The sequence below is a fragment of the Lontra canadensis genome, unplaced genomic scaffold, assembly GCF_010015895.1.
Source record: "Lontra canadensis isolate GAN:19392208 unplaced genomic scaffold, GSC_riverotter_1.0 scaffold45, whole genome shotgun sequence".
In the NCBI taxonomy this organism is placed as follows: domain Eukaryota; kingdom Metazoa; phylum Chordata; class Mammalia; order Carnivora; family Mustelidae; genus Lontra; species Lontra canadensis.
The window spans coordinates 6636847-6662222 of record NW_022631039.1 but is presented as its reverse complement, the minus strand read 5'-3'; the positions used below and the strand labels follow the sequence as shown (position 1 = coordinate 6662222).

General features: G+C 43.1%; 1 protein-coding gene across 3 annotated transcripts in view; it reads left to right on the top strand.

Moving 5' to 3' along the window:
- The window catches only part of STYXL1 (serine/threonine/tyrosine interacting like 1), a 62212-nt gene that overhangs the window by 33443 nt on the left and 3393 nt on the right, over positions 1–25376 (top strand). For 2 of the 3 annotated variants that reach the window (XM_032872462.1, XM_032872463.1), the window contains exons 6-8: positions 1138–1283; positions 12703–12800; positions 14590–14702. In XM_032872462.1, coding sequence (XP_032728353.1) covers positions 1138–1283; positions 12703–12800; positions 14590–14702 — 357 coding nt within the window. Of the gene's footprint in view, positions 1–349; positions 378–1137; positions 1284–12702; positions 12801–14589; positions 14703–25376 lie in introns of those variants that run through there. The other variant, XM_032872464.1, reaches the window with a different exon arrangement.

Below are 25376 nucleotides of genomic sequence, written 5' to 3'. Positions count from 1 at the left end.
TTTTTTTTTTTTTTTTTTTTTTTTTTTTTTTTTTTTTTTACTGCTTTTTCCTTCTCCTGCCTTTCCTTGGTTACGTGCGCTGTGAATTTCTGAGACAGGGATATCCTAGGTACTGTTCCCCATATGTCTTTGATTCTCTAAACCCTTTTTTCCCAGAGTGCCTTGGAAGGGACCACTGTTTCCTAGGACACACTTTGGAGGAATGTAGGATTAATTTTTCTCATCATGTCTTTGTTTTTCAAAGAAACCCCAATTTTTCATATCATAACTTTGGACCTGGGATTCCAGTGAGCTCCCATTAGGTGGTGTCCTGTCCTCCCTACCTGCCCACGTCAGAACTTGCCAGAATTCATTTCCTAATGATACATAGGCTCTCTGTGAGTAGTTTCAGTGTTTTTTTTTTCTTTTAAAAAGGTGTTAAAATTCTGGTGGCCTCCAGAAATATAGTACAATTAGGTCATTAATATATAATATATAATTATATAATAAAGGGGCTGTCCCTTCAATGATAATAGAATATAATTATAATACGTAATAATAGGCACGCCTGGGTGGCTCAGTGGGTTAAAGCCTCTGCCTTCGGCTTAGGTCATGATCTCAGGGACCTGGGATCGAGCCCTGCATCGGGTTCTCTGATCAGCAGGGAGCCTGCTTCCCCCGTCTCTCTGCCTGCCTCTCTGCCTACTTGTGATCTCTGTCAAATAAATAAATCTTTTTTAAAAATGTAGTAATACAAGGCTTCCCACCCTCCCCTTTCCCCCTAATGGATATACCCTGGATTTATGCAGTTCTGCATCGAGGGGTATCGGATGCCGATCTTTGTGCACCCAGAAAAGTGCCCACAGGTGCCATAGGGGGTAAGTGGGGTGTCCGTGTTCAGATGCAGCGTGCTGTCCCATGGCTTAGTGGCCCCATCCTATGACTATCAGCCTTCTAACTCCTCCTGCCAGTCAGACTCATTCATTATTCTAGATTATCTTTCTAACACCAAGCCACATTTCAAGAGACAGAAAACAAAAACAAAGAATCCAACAACAGAAAACAAAAACCGTTTCTTCCCTGGGGAAAGAATATCTTATCCAGTGGCCTACAGCACACTTATTCTGTACAGCAGCCTCTCTCCTTCCTTTCCCTCAGGAACTGGATGCCTTTCAGCCGTACCCTGCTGAAATAATTCCAGGCAAGATCTACCTGGGCAATTTCAGGCAAGCCTGCGACCCGAAAATTCAGAAGGATTTGAAAATCAAAGCACATGTCAATGTCTCCATGGAGACGGGGCCATTGTGAGTAGAAATACTATTGATTTTCTTTTTTTTAAATTAAGCATTTACATAAGATTCCTCGTGCCATGCATTTCTAGAGCGGAAAGGGCCTTAGAAATCGGCATCCGCTGGTATAGGCTCTGTACTTCCCTTCATCTGTTCGTGGTTTGTAGTCTTTTCTGGCTTGGCCATGGCGTCCTCTGCCTCGAGACCCATTACTTACCCTTCAGGTCTCAGCAAAAGGAGGGCTTTCTTGGTGTTTACCATTATGGTACAGAGAATTCCATTTACCCTACTTCTCAGGGCCTCTGAGAAGTGACCCCTTAGTCCACTGGGGCTCCTATAGCAGACTGCCACAGACTGCTGGTTCATAAACAAATTCCTAATTGGATAAAAACCATAAATAAAGTGTATCGCCAGAAATAATTATGTAGATAAATGTAAAACACTTTCGCTGTCACTGTTAGATCTCTTCAAAACATAACTGATCACATGGGGCACCTGGGTATCTCCGTCGGTTAAAGCATCTGACTCTTGATTTTGGTTCAGGTCATGATCCCAGGTTCATGAGTTTAAGCCCCGTGTCAGGCTTGTGCTGGGCCTGGAACCTGCTTAAGATTCTCCCTCTCCCCCTGTCTCTGCCCCCCACCTTCTAAAACACAAAAACAAGACAGAAAAGCTAATTGAGCACAGAAAAAAGAGTAACAGTGTATTTTGAGATTATGACATGTGTAGAAGTAGTATGTGTGCCCAGTTTCCTAGGCAGGAAGACACAGAATGGAAGTAGACCCTTGGAAGGGTCTTACTCTACACGAAGTGCTATAAGGTGATAAAAAGTTGAAGATGTGTTCTGGAAATTCTAAAGTAGCTACCAAAAGCTAGAACAAAACAAAAAATAAAACAGTTATAATTCAAAAGACAAAGAAAAAATGGAATTAAAAAAAATCCCGAAGAAGGCAGGAAAAAAGGAACAAAGAAGAGATGAGGCCAATAGAAAAGAAACAGCAAGATGATTGTCAATGATCACACTAAGTGAAAATGGTCTAAATACCCCCAATTTAAAGGCAGAGGTGTTGTAGGCTATCTACAAGAAACTTTATTTTTTTAGGGAAAAGTGAGCTGTTTTATTATCTTTGTTGTTTTCATAACTTTTTTAATTTTATTTTTTATAAACATATATTTTTATCCCCAGGGGTACCGGTCTGTGAATTGCCAGGTTTACACACTTCACAGCACTCACCATAGCACAGACCCTCCCCAATGTCCATAACACCCCCCCCAACCCCCCTCCCCCCATCAACCCTCAGTTTGTTTTGTGAGATTAAGAGTCACTTATGGTTTGTCTCCCTCCCAATCCCATTTTGTTTCATTTACTCTTCTCCTACCCCCTTAAGCCCCCATGTTGCATCTCCTGTCCCTCATATCAGGGAGATCATATGATAGTTGTCTTTCTCTGATTGACTTATTTCGCTAAGCATGATACCCTCTAGTTCCATCCACGTCGTCGCAAATGGCAAGATTTCATTTCTTTTGATGGCTGCATAGTATTCCATTGTGTATATATACCACATCTTCTTTATCCATTTGTCTGTGGATGGACATCTAGGTTCTTTCCATAGTTTGGCTATTGTAGACATTGCTGCTATAAACATTCGGGTGCACGTGCCCCTTCGGATCACTACGTTTATATCTTTAGGGTAAATACCCAGCAGTGCAATTGCTGGGTCATAGGGTAGTTCTATTTTCAACATTTTGAGGAACTTCCATGCTGTTTTCCAGAGTGGTTGCACCAGCTTGCATTCCCACCAACAGTGTAGGAGGGTTCCCCTTTCTCCACATCCTCGCCAGCATCTGTCATTTCCTGACTTGTTAATTTTAGCCATTCTGACTGGTGTGAGGTGATATATCATTGTGGTTTTGATTTGTATTTCTCTGATGCCGAGTGATATGGAGCACTTTTTCATGTGTCTGTTGGCCATCTGGATGTCTTCTTTGCAGAAATGTCTGTTCATGTCTTCTGCCCATTTCTTGATTGGGTTATTTGTTCTTTGGGTGTTGAGTTTGCTAAATTCTTTATAGATTTTGGACACTCGCCCTTTATCTGATATGTCATTTGCAAATATCTTCTCCCATTCCGTTAGTTGTCTTTTGGTTTTGTTAACTGTTTCCTTTGCTGTGCAAAAGCTTTTGATCTTGATAAAATCCCTATAGTTCATTTTTGCCCTTGCTTCCCTTGCCTTTGGCGATGTTCCTAGGAAGATGTTGCTGCGGCTGAGGTCGAAGAGGTTGCTGCCTGTGTTCTCCTCAAGGATTTGATGGATTCCTTTCTCACATTGAGGTCCTTCATCCATTTTGAGTCTATTTTCGTGTGTGGTGTAAGGAAATGATCCAATTTCATTTTTCTGCATGTGGCTGTCCAATTTTCCCAGCACCATTTATTGAAGAGGCTGTCTTTTTTCCATTGGACATTCTTTCCTGCTTTGTCGAAGATTAGTTGACCATAGAGTTGAGGGTCTATTTCTGGGCTCTCTATTCTGTTCCATTGATTTATGTGTCTGTTTTTGTGCCAGTACCATGCTGTCTTGATGATGACAGCTTTGTAATAGAGCTTGAAGTCCGGAATTGTGATGCCACCAACTTTGGCTTTCTTTTTCCATATTCCTTTGGCTATTCGAGGTCTTTTCTGGTTCCATATAAATTTTAGGATTATTTGTTCCATTTCTTTGAAAAAAAAAATGGATGGTACTTTGATAGGAATTGAATTAAATGTGTAGATTGCTTTAGGTAGCATAGACATTTTCACAATATTTATTCTTCCAATCCAGGAGCATGGAACATTTTTCCATTTCTTTGTGTCTTCCTCAATTTCTTTCATGAGTACTTTATAGTTTTCTGTGTATAGATTCTCAGCCTCTTTGGTTAGTTTTATTCCTAAGTATCTTATAGTTTTGGGTGCAATTGTAAATGGGACTGGCTCCTTAATTTCTTTTTCTTCTGTCTTGTTGTTGGTGTAGAGAAATGCAACTGATTTCTGTGCATTGATTTTATATCCCGACACTTTACTGAATTCCTGTACAAGTTCTAGCAGTTTTGGAGTGGAGTCTTTTGGCTTTTCCACATATAGTATCATATCATCTGCGAAGAGTGATAGTTTGACTTCTTCTTTGCCGATTTGGATGCCTTTAATTTCTTTTTGTTGTCTGATTGCTGATGCTAGGACTTCTAGTACTATGTTGAAGAGCAGTGGTGATAATGGACATCCCTGCCATGTTCCTGACCTTAGCGGAAAAGCTTTCAGTTTTTCTCCATTGAGAATGATATTTGCGGTGGGTTTTTCATAGATGGCTTTGATAATATTGAGGTATGTGCCCTCTATCCCTACACTTTGAAGAGTTTTGATCAGGAAGGGATGCTGCACTTTGTGAAATGCTTTTTCAGCATCTGTTGAGAGTATCATATGGTTTTTGAAACTTTATCTTTTTTTAAAGTTTATTTAATCTCTGCACCCAATGTGGTGCTTGAACCCATGACCCTATTATCATGAGTTGAATGCTCCTCTGACTGAGCCAGTGAGGTGCCCCAGAAACATACTTTTTATTTTTTTATTTTTATTTTTTTTAAGATTTTATTTATTTATTTGACAGAGAGATCACAAGTAGGCAGAGAGGCAGGCAAAGAGAGAGGAGGAAGCAGGCTCCCTGCTGAGCAGAGAGCCCGATGTGGGGCTCGATCCCAGGACGCTGAAATCATGACCTGAGCCGAAGGCAGAGGCTTTAACCCACTGAGCCACCCAGGTGCCCCGAAACATACTTTTTAAATACAAAATGATGATAGGTTAAAATGGATGGAAAAAAAATACTTAAGGCTATGACTAATTAAAAAAAAAACAAAACCAACTTTTGGAGTGACTCCATTATTAGATAAACTGAACTTCATAGCAAAGAATACAACCAGATATAAAGAGGGTCATTTCATTATGGGAAGATGGTCAACTAATCTGGACCGTAGATTCTAGAGAAATCCACAGTTATAATCAGATTTCAATCTCTCTATCAATACACAGAAAATAGGTCATAATTTCAAAGACTAGAAGAGCAAAATTGCATAACTGACAATTATAGGACATTCCACCCAATAACAGTAGCGTTCTTCTGGTCTTTAAATGTGTTCTACAGGATACATTCTTTTCAAGAGAACATGAAATATTTTTTGACAGGATATACTATTCTGGGCATTAAAACAAATATCAAAAGAAAAATAATTTGTTATAAAAAATTATACTCTCTGACTACAGTGGAGTTAAGTTAGAAGCCAATAAACCAAACAAGAAATATGGGAAGAATCCCAAATGCTTGGAAACTAAGCAATACATTTCTAAGTAGCCTATGGGTCCCAAAGAAACCAAAAGGGAAGTTAGAAGGTATTTTGAACTGAATGAAAATAAAACCCCACATATCAAAATTTGTGGGTGCAGCTAAAGCAGTGCATAGAGGGAAATTTATAGCCTTCATGTCTCTATTAAAAGAGTTTCAAATAAAATCAAGGACCTAAACTTTCAACTTAAAAAAAAAATTAGAAAACATAAGAAGGAGGAAGGAAGGAAATTATAATGATAAGAGCAGAAATAAGTGAGGTAGAAAACAACACACAAACACACATAGACACACACATGCACACTTGCACAAAATACAAGCAAAACTGGGGAGATCTGAATACAATTGATAGATTGTATCAGCATACTATCCTGGTTGTGCTCTTACAGTTTTGCAGAATGTTACCATTGGGGAAACTAGGCAAAGGGCACAGTGGATCTCTCTGTATTTCTTACAACTGTAAGTGAATCTGCAGTGATCTCAGTAAAACTTTTAACTGAAAATTTAAAAATAATTAGGAAATGTTATGAGTGATTTTCTGTCAGTGTGTTTGAAATTTAAATTAAATGAACCAATTCCTTGAAGGATTCAAGCTATCCATGCTTACTTAACAAGAAATGGATTATAGAATAGACCCCTATCTGTTAAAGGAATTGAATTCATAGTTAAAAACCTTTTCACAACGAGGACTCCAGGCCCATGTAGCTTTGCTGGTGAGTTCAGCTGAACATTTAAGAAAGAAATAATACTGATCTACACAGTCTTTGAGAAAATAAAAGAGGAGAGGACACTTTCCTATTCACTTATGTGAGACCATCATTACTCTGATACCCGAAGCTGACAAAGACTTTATAGTAAAGGAAAGCCACAAACCTCATGAACACAGGTATAAAAATTCTTGATAAAAATTTTACCAAATTTAACAAAATTATATAAAGAGAAATACATGACCATGTATTTCTTCCAGGAAGGTCTCTTTGGTTAGGAAATCAATGTAATTTACCATATTAACAGACTAGAAAAGAAAAAAAAAAAAACTTATCTTCAGAAGAGAAACAGAAAAATGGCATCCTGCAACTGCTGAATCTATATTTTTAAAAACATTTACACGGAGGGGGACGCCTGGGTGGCTCAGTAGGTTGGGCGTCTGACTCTTGATTTTGGTTCAGGTCATGATCTCGTGGGAGAGGATGGTGCGGTGGTGGTCATGGGATCAAGCCCCAGGTCAGGCTCCCTCAGTGGGGAGTCTGCTTCTCTCCCTGTCTCCCTTCCCCCACTCACACTGGCTCATGTTCTCTCTCAGATAAATAAAATCTTAAAAAAAAAAAGTTTCCGTGGAGGGAGCATTTATAAAACTCGACAGCATGAAGGTCCATAAAGTAAGACTCCACCAATTTCAGAAGATTTAAAATCACATACAGTTGTTTTTCAACATAGAAGGTTAGAAGTTAGAAAGCTTATTAGGAGTTAGAAAGCAATAATTTAAAAATACAACCAGAAAATTACTGGAAACTTAGAAATAAATTTTTGTTTTTATTTATTCAGTAGGCTCCATGCCCAGCATGAAGGTCTGTGGGGCTTGAGTGAATGTGGGGCTTGAACTCACAACTCCGAGATCAAGACCTGAGCTGAGACCAGGAGTTGGGGCCATCCAGGTGCCCCTAGAAATAAATTTTTGAATAGCATGGGTTAAAGAAGAACTCATGATGGAAATGATGAAATATTTTCAACTACATAATAATAAAGATATAATGTATCAAAACTTGTAGAGTGCAGTTAAGCTGTGGGTAAAGGAAAATGTATAGCCTTAAATGCATCTATTAAAAAGCAGGGCTAATCATCTCAAGGAATGACCAAAGGAACAGTAAACTGACCCAAATAATGAAGAAGGAAGGAACAGTAGTAGCAGGTTATTGAAATAGAAACAATGAAATGGAGAGGATTAAGAAAGTCACAGTAGTTTTTAAAAAACTAATAAATCTGATAAATCATTGGCAAAAAAAGGGTACAAATAGCCATTTATAAAAAGAGACCCTACTTATTCTATAAACATTGAAAGGATCTTAGGATATATGAAAACCTAACTATAAGTATGAAAATTTAGATGAATGAATTTTTAAAAAATACAACCTATCAAAACGGACATCCTACAAAATGGAAAATTTGATTAGTATTGATAACTAATAAATTTCTTCTAGAGAAAATTCAGGCTTCAGTGAAGAATTTTACCCAATGTTTAAGGAGGAAATAAAGCCAATATTAAATTTCTTTTTTAGAGAATAAAGGAGAGGAATAATTTTCACCTGTTTTACGAGACTAAGATAACTCTGATTTTACAATCTGACAACATAATTCAGGATAACTGTAGACTAATTTTCTTCATACACAGAGATGTAAAAATCCTACACAAAACATTAGCACGCTGACCATAGAGCTAGAGGAGAAGGCTGATATGTGATCACTAAATTGGGTTTATTCCAAGGGTACAGGGGTGTTTCAGAGCCTGAAGAATCTGTCCATGTAGTTAACCATATCAATAACATAAAGGGAAAGTCAGGATTATTTCAATAGAAGCAGTGAAAGCATTTAATATTTACTGTACATTCACAATTTAAAGAAAAACTCCAAACTGGGAATCGAGGGGAATTTTGATCAAATGAAAAAAAAATCTATAAAAATCTCTACAGCGAACATCACATTTAATGATAAAATATTGGAAATTTTCCCCCTGGGCCTGGAAACCAGGCAAAGATGCCGAGCTGTCACTATTTAACACCGTATTAGAGGTTCTGGTTAGTGAATTTGACAAAAAGAAGATAGGAATTGAAAGGAAAAAAAATTAACCAGGCAATATAATTATATAAGCAGAGAAGCAGAAACAAGTTACAAAGAGATTATTAGACTTAAGTCTTCTGGCTTCCAGAAGTATACAAACATCAATTGTTTTTCCACAAACAATAAACAAACTGAACATTTCAAAACCTACAATAGCATAAAAATATTAAGTGCCTAGGATTATACCTGATTAAGGATGTGTAAGATCTCACCAGAAAATTACACAGCATGACTGGGAATTATTAAGCTACCTGAATAGGGGTGCCTGGGTGGCTCAGTTGCTAAGTGTCTGCCTTTGGCTGAGGTCACGATCCCAGGACCCTGGGATCGAGCCCTGAGTAGGGCTCCCTGCTTTGTGGGGAGCCTGCTTCTCCCTTTCCCACTCCCACTGCTTGTGTTCCCTCCCTCTATGTCTTCACCCCCAACCCTGACCAAATAAATAAATAAAATCCTATAAAAGGATTTTACCTGAATAAACAGGAGGTTTTATTTTATATTTTTATAACAATTTTTTAAAAAAGATTTTATTTTTTTACTTGGCAGAGAAAGAGTGAGAGAGTACAGGCGGGGGGAGGGGACCAGCAGGTAGAGGGAGAGGGAGAAGCAGGCTCCCCACTGAACAAGGAGCCCGATGCGGGACTTGATCTCAGGACCCTGGTCCCGTGACCCGAGCTGAAGGCCGATGCTTAAGCGACTGAGCCACAGGTGCCCTATTAAAAAATTTTTTTAAAGTAACCTCAATACCCAATGTGGGGCTTGAACTCACAACCCTGAGGTCAAGAGTTACATATTCTACTGACTGAGCCAGCCAGGGGCCCCATAGAAGATATTATTTTATTTTGAAAGATTTTATTTATTTATTTGACAGAGAGAGAGATCACAAGTAGGCAGAGAGGCAGGGGGAAGCAGCCTCCCTGCTGAGCAGAGAGCCCAATGCGGGGCTCAATCCCAGGACCTTGAGATCACGACCTGAGCCGAAGGCAGAGGCTTAACCCACTGAGCCACCCAGGCGCCCCTAAGATATTATTTTAAATTACCTGAATAAATGGAGGATGTACTGTGGGTGTGGATTAGAAGCTCCATTTTGTAAAGATCTTGGTTCTTGTCCAATTCATCTACTGATTCCGTGCATTGCCCATAAGAGTCCAGTAGGTTTTAGAGTTAATTCTAAAATTTATATGGAAATGCAAAGGGTCAAAGTAGCTGAATATCAAAGAACAACAAATAGGAAACTTGCTTGACCAGATAGCAAGTCTTAAGCAACAAGAAAGTCATTGTGATATTGTACAGGATAGGAGCGTATACCAATGGAGCAGAATGGAGTCCTAGGAGACCCATGCCTGTATAGAGGCTTGAGTTTCGACAAGGATTTTCTCCTATATTTTTTGCTAAAAGTTTTATGGTTGTACCTTTAACAACTTGGGATCCATTTTGAAATAATTCTTGCATATACTGCCAGATGGAGAATAAAGTTCACTGTTTTGCACAGGGAGGCCATTATTGGGGGAAAACAAAAGAGATCCTTTTCCTGTTGACTGATTAGATATCTTTGTTGAAAATCAGTTGACCATATGTGTGTGTGTGTGGTATTATAACTGGAGTTTTTTTAATCCGTAAATTGTTTAAATTAACATATAATGTATTATTTGCCCCAGGGGTACAGGTCTGTGAATCATCAGTCTTACACAATTCACAGCGCTCACCAGAGCGCATACCCTCCCCAGGGTCCATCACCCGGCCACCCATCCCTCCCCCCAACCCCCCAGCAACCCTCAGTTTGTTTCCTGAGATTAAAAGTCTCTTAGGTTTTTCTCCCTCCCTATCCCATCTTGTTTCATTTTTTCCTTCCCTACCCTACTCCCCACAACCTCCCACCCTGCTCTCAAATTCCTCATATCAGGGAGATCATATGACAATTGTCTTTCTCTGATTAACTTATTTCACTCAGCATAATGCCCTCTAGTTCCATCCATGTCATATAACTGGATTCTTGATTCTCTTTCATTGGTCTGTGTTTTTCTTTAAATCAATTCTGCACTCTAGTCTACTATAGCTTTATAATTGTAAAATCCAGGAGAGCTAGCCCTCTCCTTCTGTTCTTTTTCACAGTTGTCTCCTTTGCATGTCCAGTACATTTTGGAATCCTCTTGTCAGTCTCTACAAAGACCTTGCTGAAATATTGCTCAGGATAGAATTGAATCCAGAGGCCAATTTGGGGAGAACTGACATCCTTACCCACGTTGAGTCTCCCGATCATGAACACAGTCTGTCCCTCCATTTACTCTGCTCTATCATTTCTCTCAAAAATGTTTTATAGTTTCCAGGGTACGGGAAACTTGTGCATCTTGTGTCAGCTTTTTTCCTAAGTATTTGGTGTTTTTGAGGTGGTCATTAATGGTATTTTTTTTTTTGGTATTTTTATTTTTTTTAAAGATTTTATTTATTTGACAGAGAGAGATCACAAGTAGATGGAGAGGCAGGCAGAGAGGGGGTGGGGAGCAGGCTCCCCGCTGAGCAGAGAGCCCGATGCAGGGCTCAATCCCAGGACCCTGAGACCATGACCGGAGCCGAAGGCAGCGGCTTAACCCACTGAGCCACCCAGGCGCCCCATTAATGGTATTTTTAAAATTTCACTTTCTGACTGTTTGTTGCCGACATATAGAAATGCAGTTGATTTTTACATAGTAACCTTGAATCCTTCCACCTTCTCCACCTAGATGCCTCCTACCTTGTGAAGCTTTCCCCAGCTTCCTCGTCTTCTCCCTGCCCTTCCTCTCCAGTATCATGTGCAGGGCTTTATCTGCAAACCTAGCCCTTTGGATTGGGGCTATTTGTTTCTAGGTCTACCTCCCCTACTAGACTGGGAACTCCTTGAAGCTGGGAGATGCCAGCCCTCTCTGGTTCAGCTTCTGTCCATTAAGGTCCAGCTCAAGTTCTGGCACACAGTAAGCATTGAGTGTCTGAGGGAAGAATGGTTGGATGGATGGATGGATGGTTGGATGGATGGATGGATGGTTGGATGGATGGATGGATGGATGGACGGATGGATGGATGGTTGGATGGACAGATGGATGGATGGTTGGATGGATGGACGGATGGTTGGTTGGATGGTTGGATGGATGGATGGTTGGATGGTTGGATGGATGGTTGGATGGATGGATGGTTGGATGGATGGATGGTTGGATGGTTGGATGGACGGTTGGATGGATGGACGGATGGTTGAATGGACGGTTGGATGGATGGACGGATGGTTGGATGGATGGACGGATGGTTGAATGGACGGTTGGATGGATGGGTGGATGGTTGGATGGATGGATGGATGGATGGTTGGATGGATGGATGGATAGATGGGGGAGGGAGAGAGAGAGTGAGAGATAGGGAGGAAAGGATGAACAGACAGATGGATAGATGGGAATTGTTCTTGTATCTGCCGAAACTAAACCAGCCTCTTTTTCTGAATCTGCTACAGCTTTCTGCATGCTACAGTGGTCTACATGCTGCCCAATGTCACCAGTAGACCAGTCTTCATGACTAACATTGCCCACATACTATGTGCCACATGTTCTGCAGGCTCCTTGTAGGCCTTCTCTCATAGAACCTGCCACATACCTCCTCTCCCTCCTCTCTCCCCCTTGTTCAGAAGTTCTAGCCACTCTTACCTCTCTGTTGTTTCTCAAGTCCATTAAACGTGCTGTCTCTCCTCACCTTCGCACTTGTGTTCTCCCCTACCCAGAACCCTCTTTCCTCAGATGGCTGCCTGGCTTGCTCCGTCACCTCCTTTAAACCTCTGCTCAAAGCCTTCCCTGACCACCCCGTCTCAGACAGCCCCCCGCCACCCCAACACTCTCCATCGCTCTTACCTGGCTTTCTCCATTCAACATAGCAGGTTCATTCTCCAAGCTCTTTACCGGTTCCTTCCCATCCTCATTTGACCTTCTGCACCATACTCTAAGGAAGCACCATGAGTGGTTAACAATAATGATGTCACATTTATTGATCAGTTACTATGTGCCAAGCAGATTGCCAAATGCTTTCCATGGAGTAACTGACTTCACCTAACTGACACCCCCATGAGGCAGGTGCCGGTTTCTGAGACAGCTCGTCGCTTGCCCACCTACTTATCCTCGGCATCCCTTCCATGTGGTCCCGTCTCTGTGCACGAGGCTCACTCTGGTGGGGAAGGGGGGCTGTGTGCGAATCTGCCTGATTTCCTGGGCTTTCCTTCTGTTTAGTTTCATGGATGACAGTGACAAACTTCTGCACATCAAGATAGAAGATTCCCCAGAAGCCAACATTGCCCCCTTTTTACGGCACCTTTGCCACTTCCTTGGTAAGGAATGATCTCTGACCAGGCAGTGGCTGGCCTGTGCCCAGGGACCAGAGGGGGCTGTGGCATCTTGTCCACAGGCCTGTTCCGGAGGGTGACAGCCAGCCCTGAGGAGAGGAAGGGCAGGACCCAGCACACCAGTCCAGCCAGGGCGGCCAGGCCCCAGGACAAGCTCGGCCCTCGGGAGCCCTCGGCAGTGTGGACAGCCACACATTTACCTCGGGGGACGTGGGGCTGAATAAGAGCTCCACATTGCCCATTGAGGGCCCGTGTTGTGGCCCTGGCTGGACTGCTAGGCCCTCTAGGGTCTGGCCAGGCCCCAGTCCTGGCCTCACCGAGCCTCTTGGGCAGTGAGCACCTGTTGGTCCACTGTGGGTGCAGGCGTTCAGGGAGGCCTGCTCGGGGCTGGGCTCCATCCCTGCCCTCCTGTCTGGTCTGTGGGTTGGGGGAGGGTGGAAGGAAAACTCTGGAACCCTCCCAGCTCTGATTTCCACGATCCCCCCCTGTGTGTGCACAGTGCCCCTTTAGCTCTCCCACCACACCTGGCCATGACCGCTCATGGAAGGTGGAACTGTCAGTCATTCGGGCCTCAGGATTGCCCCAGAGCACAGTGGCTGGAGAGAGTGAGGTCGGGTCCAGGGCCCCGGCCCGGGACTATCTGCTGTACCCTAGTCAGCCCCGGCTCGCCTGGCTGCCTCGGGGGGCTGGAAGAGGATGTCCCTTATCTGCCCAGGAGGTTCAGCTATCACTTGACTAGTATCTGAGGTTGCGACTTGGCCGCGTGTCCTGCCGCAGGGTGGTAGAGCCCTCTGTTCTCGCCCCCCCCGGCTGGGGCGAGAACAGAGAGAGAGGACTCCCACCTGCTCGGAGTTCTCCAGCAGCGAGGGCCAGGCCCCCCTGGTGACAGGGCACATGTTGGCCCACACCCTGACCTTTACTGGCCCCCACATGACTCCAGGAGGGAGGTTGAGGCCCGTCCAGGTGTGGCTGTCCGGCTCAGTGGCAGAGAGGGTCCCTCTCCAGCCCTGCCTTGCTGGTTGGCTCTGGGCCAGCCCTTAACTGTTCTGTGCCTCTGTTTCCTTGTCCATATGATGAGGCACTTGGCTCATCAGCTCGTGGTCCTCCTCCAGTGCTGATGGTCTGTGATTATCTCTGGTTCTTGGGGGTGACTGGACTAGCCTAGGAAGCCAGCTTGGCCTTCCTCCGCACTGTACCCCCCCGCCCCTGGACAAGACACCTTCAGGGGCTTCGTTAAGTGTGATTATAGCTGACCTCCCTGGGCCAGGTGCTGGGCTGGGCACAGCATAGAGTCTCATAGGTAGTCTACTGACCGCCTGGTTTCTAGATGACAGAGCGGTGGCTTGGAGTACCACGCTCAGGCCCCACACCCTGTGAGTGGCAGGGTCAGGATTCACACCTAGGCCAGGCCACGTCGCCTCTGTTGGTACCCGAGTGCTGGGGTTGGGGGTGTGTGTGGAGGGACCATCCCTTTGTCTATCCCAGCCCGAGAGGCCAGCTGGTAGTGGAGCTTCCTGGGCTGGAAGCCTGGAGAGCCAAGAAAAGACCTTTGCACGATCATGCTGAACACCCAGTGTGGTTCTCTTGAACTGCCAGTGAGGTCTGAGGGTCCCTGTTTGCCAGGTGACAAAAGTGTGTCCCAGAGAGGTGACATGGCCAGTCTGGGCCATGCTGTGCTGGGTCTGAACTCACTCCTGGACCTCGGGCTCACTGAAGTCAGCAACTCACATTCAAGTGCCCCACTGTCCTCCCACCCCTTTCTTTCCTCTTGCAGAAATTCACCTCCAGCTTGGCTCGGTCATCCTGGTCTTTTCCACCCTGGGCATCAACCGCAGCTGTGTGGCCGTCTTGGCCTTCCTCATGCACTGGAACGAGCAGACCTTGAAGGTATGCATTGCCTGGTCAAGGCTCAGACTGCAGCTCCCTCCAGCAGGCAGGGTCAGAGCTGGACCTGGGAGGAAGGCGGCCCTAACTGGAGGGTGGGAGGAGAAGGATCTGGAAAGGGAACTGCAAGTCCAGTGCTTTACCCAGCGTAGCACACCCAAGGTCAAGGTCCCCGAGGTCTGGGCCAGAGGCTGAAGCTATTGCATTAGGGCCTAGGGCTTGGCGTAGGGGACAGGCCCAGGGACTCAGGCTGGGCAAGGTTATGGCCAGCAGCACCATCTGCGTGTCCCCCGCTGCTGTCTGTCTGTCTACCAGGGTCCATTCATCCTTCTCCAAGGAAGGTGCATTTTGGCTATTGGTTGGAGCCGGAGAACTGTGATCTTGGCAGGGCTCCAAGGGCACCTGCTCCAATGGTCTTGATTTGGACTGGAGAAGGGGGGTAGAGACCTGTCACCACAAACCCCGTGGATCCAGTGCTCCTGACGCCGAGGGCAGTGCCTTTCCACGGCACGAGGAGATGGTGGCCGGCCCTAAGGGAGACATAGCTTGTGCCAGACTTCAGAGGGCTTCGGTGGGGCCCCAAAACTCCCCTGTATGCCTGGGGCTATGCTGGAAGGAAGGGGAGGGTCAAAGAATGACCATGGTCAAGCCCATTGCCAATGGTTTTGGATATTGGCCCCCTGTGCTCTTTGGGGAAATTGGTGGCTAGTGGCTTCCAGAGCCGGCTGGGGTGAGAACAGAGAGAGAGGACTCCCACCTGCTCTGAGTTCTCCAGCAGCGAGGGCCAGGCCCCCCTGGTGACAGGGCACATGTTGGCCCACACCCTGACCTTTACTGGCCCCCACATGACTCCAGGAGGGAGGTTGAGGCCCGTCCAGGTGTGGCTGTCCGGCTCAATGGTCAGTGGGAGGACAGGTGCCTGGGCCCCTGAGGGCCAGATTGTCCTTGCTCTTGGGAGCAAGGGGCTCCCATCCTGGGGCAGCAAACTCTGCCTCACGTACAGGAAAGTCCTGTTGCTGGGCGTTCTGCCCTGAGTCGCCATCTGGAGAACTCGTGACAGAAGGATCTGTGGGCAGGAAGGACTGCCGTGGGGACCTTGCTGGGTCCTTTCCAGACTGAGTCAGTCCTGGGTGGCGGTTAGGTTTTCTTGCTACCAAGCAATGCCCTGGATTGCTGACAGAGGTTGACCGGGGCTCAAATCTGCTGCTGCCGGGGGTCCAGAGAGACGGTCCCCCCTCCTGTTGTCTTTGTGGTCTTGGGGGCAACTGTGCCCCTGGCTGTTGTTAGCTCAGCAGTGATGGTCAAAGCCCAGGAGACTGGCAAAAAAAAAAAAAAAAAAAGGGGGGAGTGTGGGCCACTCTTGGGCAATATACTGCTTCCTGGGGCTTATGGTCCCTACTCTGTTCCTTGGGGTCCCAAGACCAGGAATGGGAAGTTGAGGGGGAAACTGAGAGGAATCTGGCACCCGGGGCCACCATGCCTGTCCTTGGCTTTCAAAGCTTTGGCATAAGGGTGAATGGGCTCCCAGAGCCAGCGAGCCCTTAAGAAACCTATTTCAGCTCCTTTAACCTACTGGGAGTAACTTTGTTCCTTAAAGGTCTTCAGAGGGCGAGGGGAAAAAAAGAACAAAAACACAAACCGACTGCTGAGGCATTACACTAGCTAACATTGGCCGAGGGCTTCCCACATGCATTTGCGAGGACTTCATGTGTGTTGAAAACCCAGTGACCCCATAGCATGTTATTAACAGTTTGGCAGGAGGTCTAGAGAGGCTGAATAATTTGCCCAAGGCCCCACAGCTGGGAGTAGCAGAGTTGGAATCCAAAGCCACATGACCCAGTTAGTTTCCGAATCTGGGCTTTCCACGGAGCCCTAAGGCAGCAGGGGAAGCACTGGCCTGTCGTCTGAAAAATTGGGCAGTGAGCCAGCTGCTGCCCGTTTCTGAGAGTTACCTGCTCATGACGCCCCCCCACTCCCCAACCTCTTCTACCCACAGGTGTTCGCTGTGTCCCAGCAGGTGCTCTGTGGGCTGGAAAGGGGCTGTGAGCCGTCAGCATGGGGGACCATGGTTACACTTTGTCCTCAAAGGCCCAATCTGACCTGACCAGGACTTAATAAACCTTACAACTATGTAGCTCTGCCCGGGGTACCATGGATTTTTTCCCCCCATAACGGCAAAATGCACATATCACATCTGTTTTTTGTTTTTTTTTAGATTTTTAAAACAATTTATTTGACAGAGATCACAAGTAGGCAGAGAAGCAGGCAGAGAGAGAGCAGAGGAAACAGGCTCCCTGCTAAGCAGAGAGCCCGATGCGGGGCTCAATCCCAGGACCTTGGGATCATGACCTGAGGCTTTAAACCGCTGAGCCACCCAGGCGCCCCCATCTCTGTGATTTTTAAGCACACAGTTCAGCAGTGTTAAATACATCCCCTGTGGTGCAGCCAGTCTACAGAATTCTTTTCATCTTGCAGAACTGGAACCGTTTGTCCATTGAAGAGCATCGCTCTAGTCCCTTCTGTCCCCAGCCCCTGGCAGCTACCATGCTACATTCTGTGTCTATAAACTTGACTACTCTAGCTACCCCATATAAGTGGAATCACATAGCATTTGTCCTTTTGTGACTGGCTTATTTCACTTAGCATAATATCCTTAAGGTTCGTTCATGTTACAGCATGTGTTCAAATTTCCTTGCTTTTTAAGGCTGAATACTATTCTGTTGTATGTGATATTCACCAGCGAGTCCCTCTGGGCCTGGTGCTTTCTCTTTTGGAAGATCTTTTTTTTTATTGATTCAATTTCTTTAATAGATATAGGCCTATTCAGATTGTGTGATTTTTGTGTGAGTTTTGGCAGATTTTGTTTCTCAAGGAATTAGTCTATTTCATCTAGATTCTATGTGGACATGGCATTGTTCATAGTATTCCTTTATTATCCTTTTAATGTCCATGGGCTCTGTACTGATGTCTCATTTTAAATTTCTGATATTAATAATTTGTATTTTCTCCCTTTTCTTAGTAACCTGACCAGAGGCTTATCACTTTTGCGGCTTTTTTAAAAAAAGATTTTATTTATTTATTTGACAGAGATCACAAGTAGGCAGAGAGGCAGGCAGAGAGAGGGGGGTAAGCAGGCTCCCCGCTGAGCAGAGAGCCTGATGCAGGGCTCGATCCCAGGATCCTGAGATCATGACCCAAGCTGAAGGCAGAGGCTTAACCCACTGAGCCACCAGGGCATCCTGTGCCTTTTTTTTTTTTTTTTGTTCCAAAGAACCAGCTTTAGGTTTCACTGAATTTTCTTTTCCTGTTGATTTTCTGTTTTCAATGTCATTGATATCTGCTTTAATGTTTTAAAGATTTTATTTATTTTTGAGAGAGAGAGAGAGAGAGAGAGAGAGAGAGGGGAAGAGCAGAGGTGGAGGGAGAGAATCCCAAGCAGACTCCCCACTGAGCACAGAGCCCGATGGGAGGCTCAGTCTGATGACCCCAAGATCATGACCTGAGCTGAAACCAAGAGTCGGAAGTTCAACTGAGCTGCAGGCGCCCCTGCTTTAATTTTTATTATTTCCTTTTTTTTTTTTTTCCTATTTATTTTGGGCTTCATTTACTCTTCTATTTTTCATTTCCCAAGAGGGAAGCTTAGATGATTGATTTAGATGAACGTTCATCTTGGGGAGTGTTCCATTTGAGCTTGAGAAGAATGTGTGTTCTGTTGTTGGATGGACTATTTCTACAGATGTCATCTATATTGAGTTAATTAATGGTGCCGTCGAGTTCAGCTGTGGTCATACCGATTTTCTGCCTGTTCTATCCGTCCATTACCGATGGAGAGGGGATAAAAGTCTCTGTGACAGTAGACTCATCTGTTCCTCCTTGCAGTTCTGTCACTTTTTGCCTCACATACACTGATGCTCTGTCAGGTACATACCAGTGTGTGTGTGTCTGTATATATACACACATTTTATTTATCCCTTCTTCTGTTGATGGACACTTGGGTTACTTCCACCTTTTGTCTCTTCTGTGAATAATGTTGATGTGAACATGGGTGTATGAATATCTCTTTGAGATCCTGTATTCAATTTTTTTTTTGCTTTACTCTTTATTAAGACATAATTGATGCATAACATTATATTAGTTTCAGGTATACAACAATTCAGTGATCACTATAAAATGATAACATCCACCACCACGTATAGTTAAACATTTTTTTTTCTTGTGATGAGAACTTTTAAGATCTACTCTCTTAGCAACTTTTAAAATAAACAATGCAATATGAACTATAGTCACCATCCTATATATATCCATAGGACTGATTTATTTTGTAATTGGGAGTTTGTACATTTTGACCACTTTCACCCATTTTGCCCAGCCCTGGCCCCTACCTCTGGCAACCATTAACCTAGTCTCTGTGTCTGAGTTAAGTTTTTTGTTTTTTGTTTTTTGTTTTTTTTTTTTAGGTGCTATATACAAGTGAGGTCATATGATATTTGTCCTTCTCTGTCTGACTTACTTCACTTAGCATAATGCCTTCAAGGTCCATCCATGTGGTCACAAATGGCAGGATTTCCTCCTTTTTAATGGTTGAATAATATTCCGTTGTGTGTTCCATTCCATTCTACATCTTCCTCATCCATTCATCCGTCACTGGCCACTTAGGTTGTTTCCATATTTTGGCTATTGTGAATAATGCTGCAGTGAACATGGGGTACAGATACTTTTTTGGGTTAGTATTTTTTTTTAAGATGTTGTTTATTTATTTGACAGACAGAGATCACAAGTAGGCAGAGAGAGAGAGGAGGAAGCAGGCTCCCTGCTAAGCCTGATGCAGGGCTCGATCCCAGGACCCTGGGATCATGACCTGAGCCGAAGGCAGAGGCTTTAATCCACTGAGCCACCCAGGTGCCCCTGGGTTAGTATTTTTGTTTCCTTTGGATGAATACCCAGAAGTGGAATCCTGGATCATATATGGCAGTTCTGTTCTTAATTTTTTGATGAACCTCCATACAATTTCCTAGTAGCTGCACCAATTTACACTTCCATCAGCCGGCCATAAAGGTTCCCTCTTTTCCTCATCCTCATCCTTTTCAGCACTTGTTATTTCTTATGTTTTTGGTAACAGCCAAAACGAGATATTGCCAGGTGTGAGGCAATATCTCATTAGTGATTTTGATTTGCATTTCCCTGATGATAAGTAATGTTGAGCACCTTCTCAAGTACATCTTGACCATCTGTATGTCTTCTTTGGGAAAATGTCTATTCAGATCTGCTCTTTTTAAAATCAGATTTTTTCCCCCCATTGGGTTGCAAGAGTTCTTTATATATATTGGATATTAACCCCTTATTAGATGTGTGATTTACAGATATTTCCTCTCATTCCATAGGTTGCCTTTTCACTTTGTTGATGGTTTCCTTCATGGTGTAAAAGCTTTTTAGTTTGATGTAGTCCCACTTGTTTATTTTTGTTCTTGTTACTTTTGCTTTTGGTATCAAATCCAAAATATCATCACCAAGATTGATATCAGGGAGCTTACTGGATATGTTTTCTTCCAAGCACTATGGTTTCAGGTCTTACACTCAAGCCTTTAATTTTTGGGGGGTTGATTTTTTGCATGGAGTAAGACATGGTCCAGTTTCCCTATTTTGCGTGTGGCTGTCCAGCTTTCCCAATGCCATTTATCAAAGAGACTGATCTTTACCCACTCTATATTCTCATCTCCTTTGTCATAATTTTTAAAAAAAGATTTGTCTATTTATTTATTTGACAGAGAGAGAGACACAGCGGGAGGGGGAACACAAGCAGGGGGAGTGGGAGAGGAAGAAACAGGCTTCCCGCTGAGCAGGGAGACCAATGTGGGGCTCCATCCCAGGACCCTGAGATCATGACCTGCACCGAAGGCAGACACCTAGCAACTGAGTCATATAAATTAATTGAAAATATATGTGTGGGTTTATTTCTAGATCATTTTGTTCCATTGATCTTGGTGTATATTTTTATGCTCATACCATACTGCCTTGATTACTATAGCTTCATAATATAGTTCAAAATCAGGATGTGATACCTCCAGCTTTGTTCTTCTTTCTCAAGATTGTTCTAGCTACTTGAGGGTCTTTTATGGTTCTATACATGTTTAAGGATGGTTTGTTCTATTTCTGTGAAAAATTCCATTGGAATTTTGATAGGGATTATATTAAATCTGTAGATGGCTTTGGGTAGTACAGACATTTTAACAATATTAATTCTTCTAATTCATGAGCATGGAATATCTTTCTATTTATTTCTTTCTGTTTCTTTTTATCAATGTCTTATAATTTTCAGTGTACAGGTTTTCACCCCCTTGGTTAAATTTATCCCTAGGTATTTTGTTCTCTTTGATGCAGTTGTAAATGTTTTCTTAATTTCTCTTTCTGATAGTTTATTTTTAATGCATAGAAGTGCACCTGATTTTTTAAAAATTTTATTCATTTATTTATTTGACAGAGAGATCACAAGTAGGCAGAGAGTCAGGCTCACTGCTGAGCAGAGAGCCCGATGCGGGGCTCCATTCCAGGACCTTGAGACCATGACCTGAGCTGAAGGCAGAGGCTCAACCCACTGAGCCACCCAGGTGCTCTGCACCTGATTTTTGTACATTGATTTTGTATCCTGTAACTTTACTGAATTTGTTCATTAGTGCTAATGCTTTTTTGATGGAGACTTTAAGGCCTTTTTTTTCTTTTCCTTTTCCTTTTCCTTTCCTTTTCATTTCTTCTTTCTTAGGTTTTATTTCTAAGTAATCTCTTATACCCAGTGTGGGGCTCGAACCCACAACCCTGAAATTAAGAGTTGTATGCTCCACCAACGGAGTCAACCAGGCACCCTTCAAGATATTTTTGGTTTCTCTTTTGATTTCTTCATTGACCCATGGGTTGTTCAGTAATATCCATATATTTGTGCATTTTCCAATTTTTTCTTATAATCACTTTGTAGTTTTATACCATAAAACTAGGAAAGATGCTTGATAATATTTCAGTCTTCTCAAATTTATTATGATTTGTTTTGTGGCCTAACATCTGATCTGTCCTAGAGGCGGTTCCATGTGCACTTGAGAGGAATGTGTATTCTACTGCTTTGGGATGGAACGTTCTGTAAATGTCTGTTAAGTCCATCTGGTTTATTGTATCATTTAAGGCCAGTGTTCCCTTATTGATTATCTGTCTGGATGACCTATCTGTTGATGAAAGTGGGGGATTAGGGCACCTGGGTGGCTCAGTTGGTTAGGTGACTGCCTTTGGCTCGGATCATGATCTCAGAGTTCCAGGATCGAGTCCTGCATTGGGCTCCCAGCTCCATGGGGAGTCTGCTTCTCCCTCTGACCTTCTCCCCTCTCATGCTCTCTCTCTCTCAAACAAATAAATAAAATCTTAAAAAAGAAAGAAAGAAAGTGGGGTATTAAAGTCCCCTACTATTAATATATTGCAGTCTATTTCTCTCTTTAGGTCTGTTAATATTTACTATAAAGTAAATATAATATTTAATATATAATATATATATAATATAATATTTAGGTGCTCCTGTGTTGGGTGCATAAATATTTATAAATGTTATATCTCTTTGTTGAATTTATCATTACATAATGACATTCTTTGTCTCGTATTACAGTCTTTAAGTCTATTTTTTCTTTTTCTTTTTTTTTTTTTTTAAGATTTTATTTATGTATTTGTCAGAGAGAGAGAAAGAGAGCGAGCAGCGGGCAGAGGGAGAAGCAGGATTCCTGTTGAGCAGGGAGCCTGATGTGGGACTGGATCCCAGGACTCTGGGATCGTGACCCGAGCCAAAGGCAGAAGCTTAACTGACTGAGTCACCCAGGCTCCCTAAGGTCTATTTTTTCTGATATAAGTATAGCAGCCCCAGCTTTCTTCTGGTTTCCATTTGCATGGAATATCTTTTGCCGTCCCTTTGCTTTCAGTCTGTGTGTGTCTGAACATCTGGAGTGTCTTAGGCAGCATATAGATGGGACATCGTCGTCATTTAGTCCCTCTGTTTTTTTTGATTAGAGAATTTAGTCCATTCACATTTAAGGTAATTATTGGTAGGTATGGACTTACTGCCATTTCGTAGCTGTTTTTTGGCTGTGTCTGTAATTCCTTTTTTCCTTCTCTTGCACTCCTCCTTTGTGATTTGGTGGTTTTTCCATAGTGGAATGCTTATTCCTTTATCTTTTGTGTATCTATTATAGGTTTTGAGACTTATATAAAACAACTTATAACAGTGTGTCTTCAGTTGATAACAACTTAAGTTTGCACACAGTCTAAAGCTCTGCACTTTTACTCCCCAGCCCCCACGTTTTGTGGTTTCGATGTCCTACTCTACATCTTTTTGTCTTTTATGTCATTACAGAATTATTGGAGTTACAGCTGTTTATACTATTTTTGTCTTTTAACCTTCATGCTAGATTTATAAGTGAACCCACCACCTCTACATTAGATTATTCTGAATTTTACTTTATCAGTGATATTTATGGTGTCTGTTTTCCTGATACTAGTCAGTGCCATTTCATTTCAGCCTAAAGAAGTAAAGACCAGTAAAGCTGGTCTAGAGGTGATTAACATCTTCAACTCTTTTTTTTTTTTTTAAGATTTTATTTATTTATTTATTTATTTGACAGAGAGAGCACAAGTAGGCAGAGAGGCAGGCGGGGTGGTGGGAGCAGGCTCCCTGCTGAGCAGAGAGCCCGATGTGGGGTTCGATCCCAGGACCCTGGGATCATGACCCGAGCCGAAGGCAGAGGCTTAACCCACTGAGCCACCCAGGTGCCCCTCTGTAGAGTATTCTTGGTGGGCAGATTTTTTTCTTTCAGCACTTTGAATATATCCCCTCACTTCCTTCTGACCTGCAGGGTTTCTGCTGAAAATCTGCTGAGAGTTTATTGGGGCTTCCCTCGTGTGTACCAAGTTGTTTTTCCCTTGTTGCTCTTAAGATTCCCTCCTTGTCTTTAACTTTCGACAATTTAATTGTGATAGGTCTTGGTGTGGATCTCTTTGGGTGCCTCTTTTTTGGAATTCTTTGGACTCTGGGTATCTATTTCCTTTTTCCAGGCTAGGGAAGTATGCAGTATTATTTCTTCAGAGAAGTTGTCCGTCCCTTTCTCTTTCTTGTCCTTCTGGGACCCCTGTAATGTTAACGTTGATTCTCTTGGTATTGCCCATAAGTCCCTTAAGATATGCTCACTGTTTTTCTTTTTTCTTTTCCTTCCTTCCTTCCTTCCATCTTTCTTCTCTTCTTCTCCTGCTTTGATTCCGCTCCACTGTCTTTCAGTCCACAGACCTTTTCTTCCACTTCATGTGTCTGTGGTTGAATCTTTCCATTGTATTTTTTCAGTTCAGTTATTGTATTCCTCAACTCTGTGACTTGTTTGGTTCTTTGTTTTCTCTCTCTTAGCTGGAATTCTCATTTTGTTCATGCAATGTTTTTCGGAACTCGGTGAGCATCTTTATGACATGAACTCTTTATCCGGTAAATCACTTGTCCCCATTTCATTAAGATGTTTTTATGAGATTTTATCTTTTTCTTTCGTTTGATTGTATTCTTGGTTTTTGTTTTTGTTTTTCATTTTCTTTGATTCTGTTGGTTTCTATGCATTAGGGAAAACAGCCACCTTTGAAGAATTGGCCTGGTGTCAGAAATGAACCTTCTGTTCAACCCTTTCCTAGTTCATGGTTGTCTCTCAAACCTTTCCCATTGTCCAACCAGCTTGCTTTGTTCTTAGTGGCTTCCAGTAGCTGAAGGTTTGCCAGGACCTTTTTAGTGCCCTAAAGGGGAGGATCTCAGTCTGCACCTGGATTCAGGCTGATTGGAAGCAGACTTAAAAATATGTAAATACATCTTTTTCAGGGGAAGACCAGAAGATAGGTATGCCTGTTTGCTCCTTTTGCACTGAGCCCTGAGATGAATTATTTCTTGTTTTGCCACTGTGCTGTTGAACCCATAAACACAAGCCCCACTGACCACCTGCTTTCAGTTATTTTGGGTAAATATCCAGAGTAGAATTGCTGGATCATATGGTAATTCTATTTTTACTTTTTTGAGTAATCACTATACTATTTTCCATGCCAGTTACACCATTTTACATTCCCACCAATGGCGCACAAGGGTTCCAGTTTCTCCACATCATTACCAGCACTTGTATTTTCTGTTGTTGTTTTTTTATTAAATAATAGCCATCCTAATGGGTATGAGCTGGTATCTCATGTTTTTTTCTCTTTTTATTGGGTTAAAATACACATAATGTAACATTTAGCATCTTAACCACTTTTTTTTTTTTAAGATTTATTTTAGAGAGAGAGAGAGCACGTGCAAGTGGGGGGCAGGGCAGAGGGAGAGAGAATTTCCAGAAGACTCCACACTGAGTGTGGAGCCTGACATGGGGCTTGATCTCATGACCCTGAGATCATGACCTGAGCCAAAACCAAGAGTTGGATGCTTAATTGACTGAGCCATCCAGGTGTCCCTAAAACATTTTTTTTAATGTGTACAGTTCAGTGGTATTAAGTACTTTCTAACCATCATCCATCCCCATAACTCTTCTTGTCTTGTGAAACAAATTCTGTATCCATTAAACAGTAACTTCCTGTTCTCCCCACCCCCGAGCCAGGCAACCACTGTTCTGCTCCCTGTGTCTGTGATTTCAGCTATTCTAG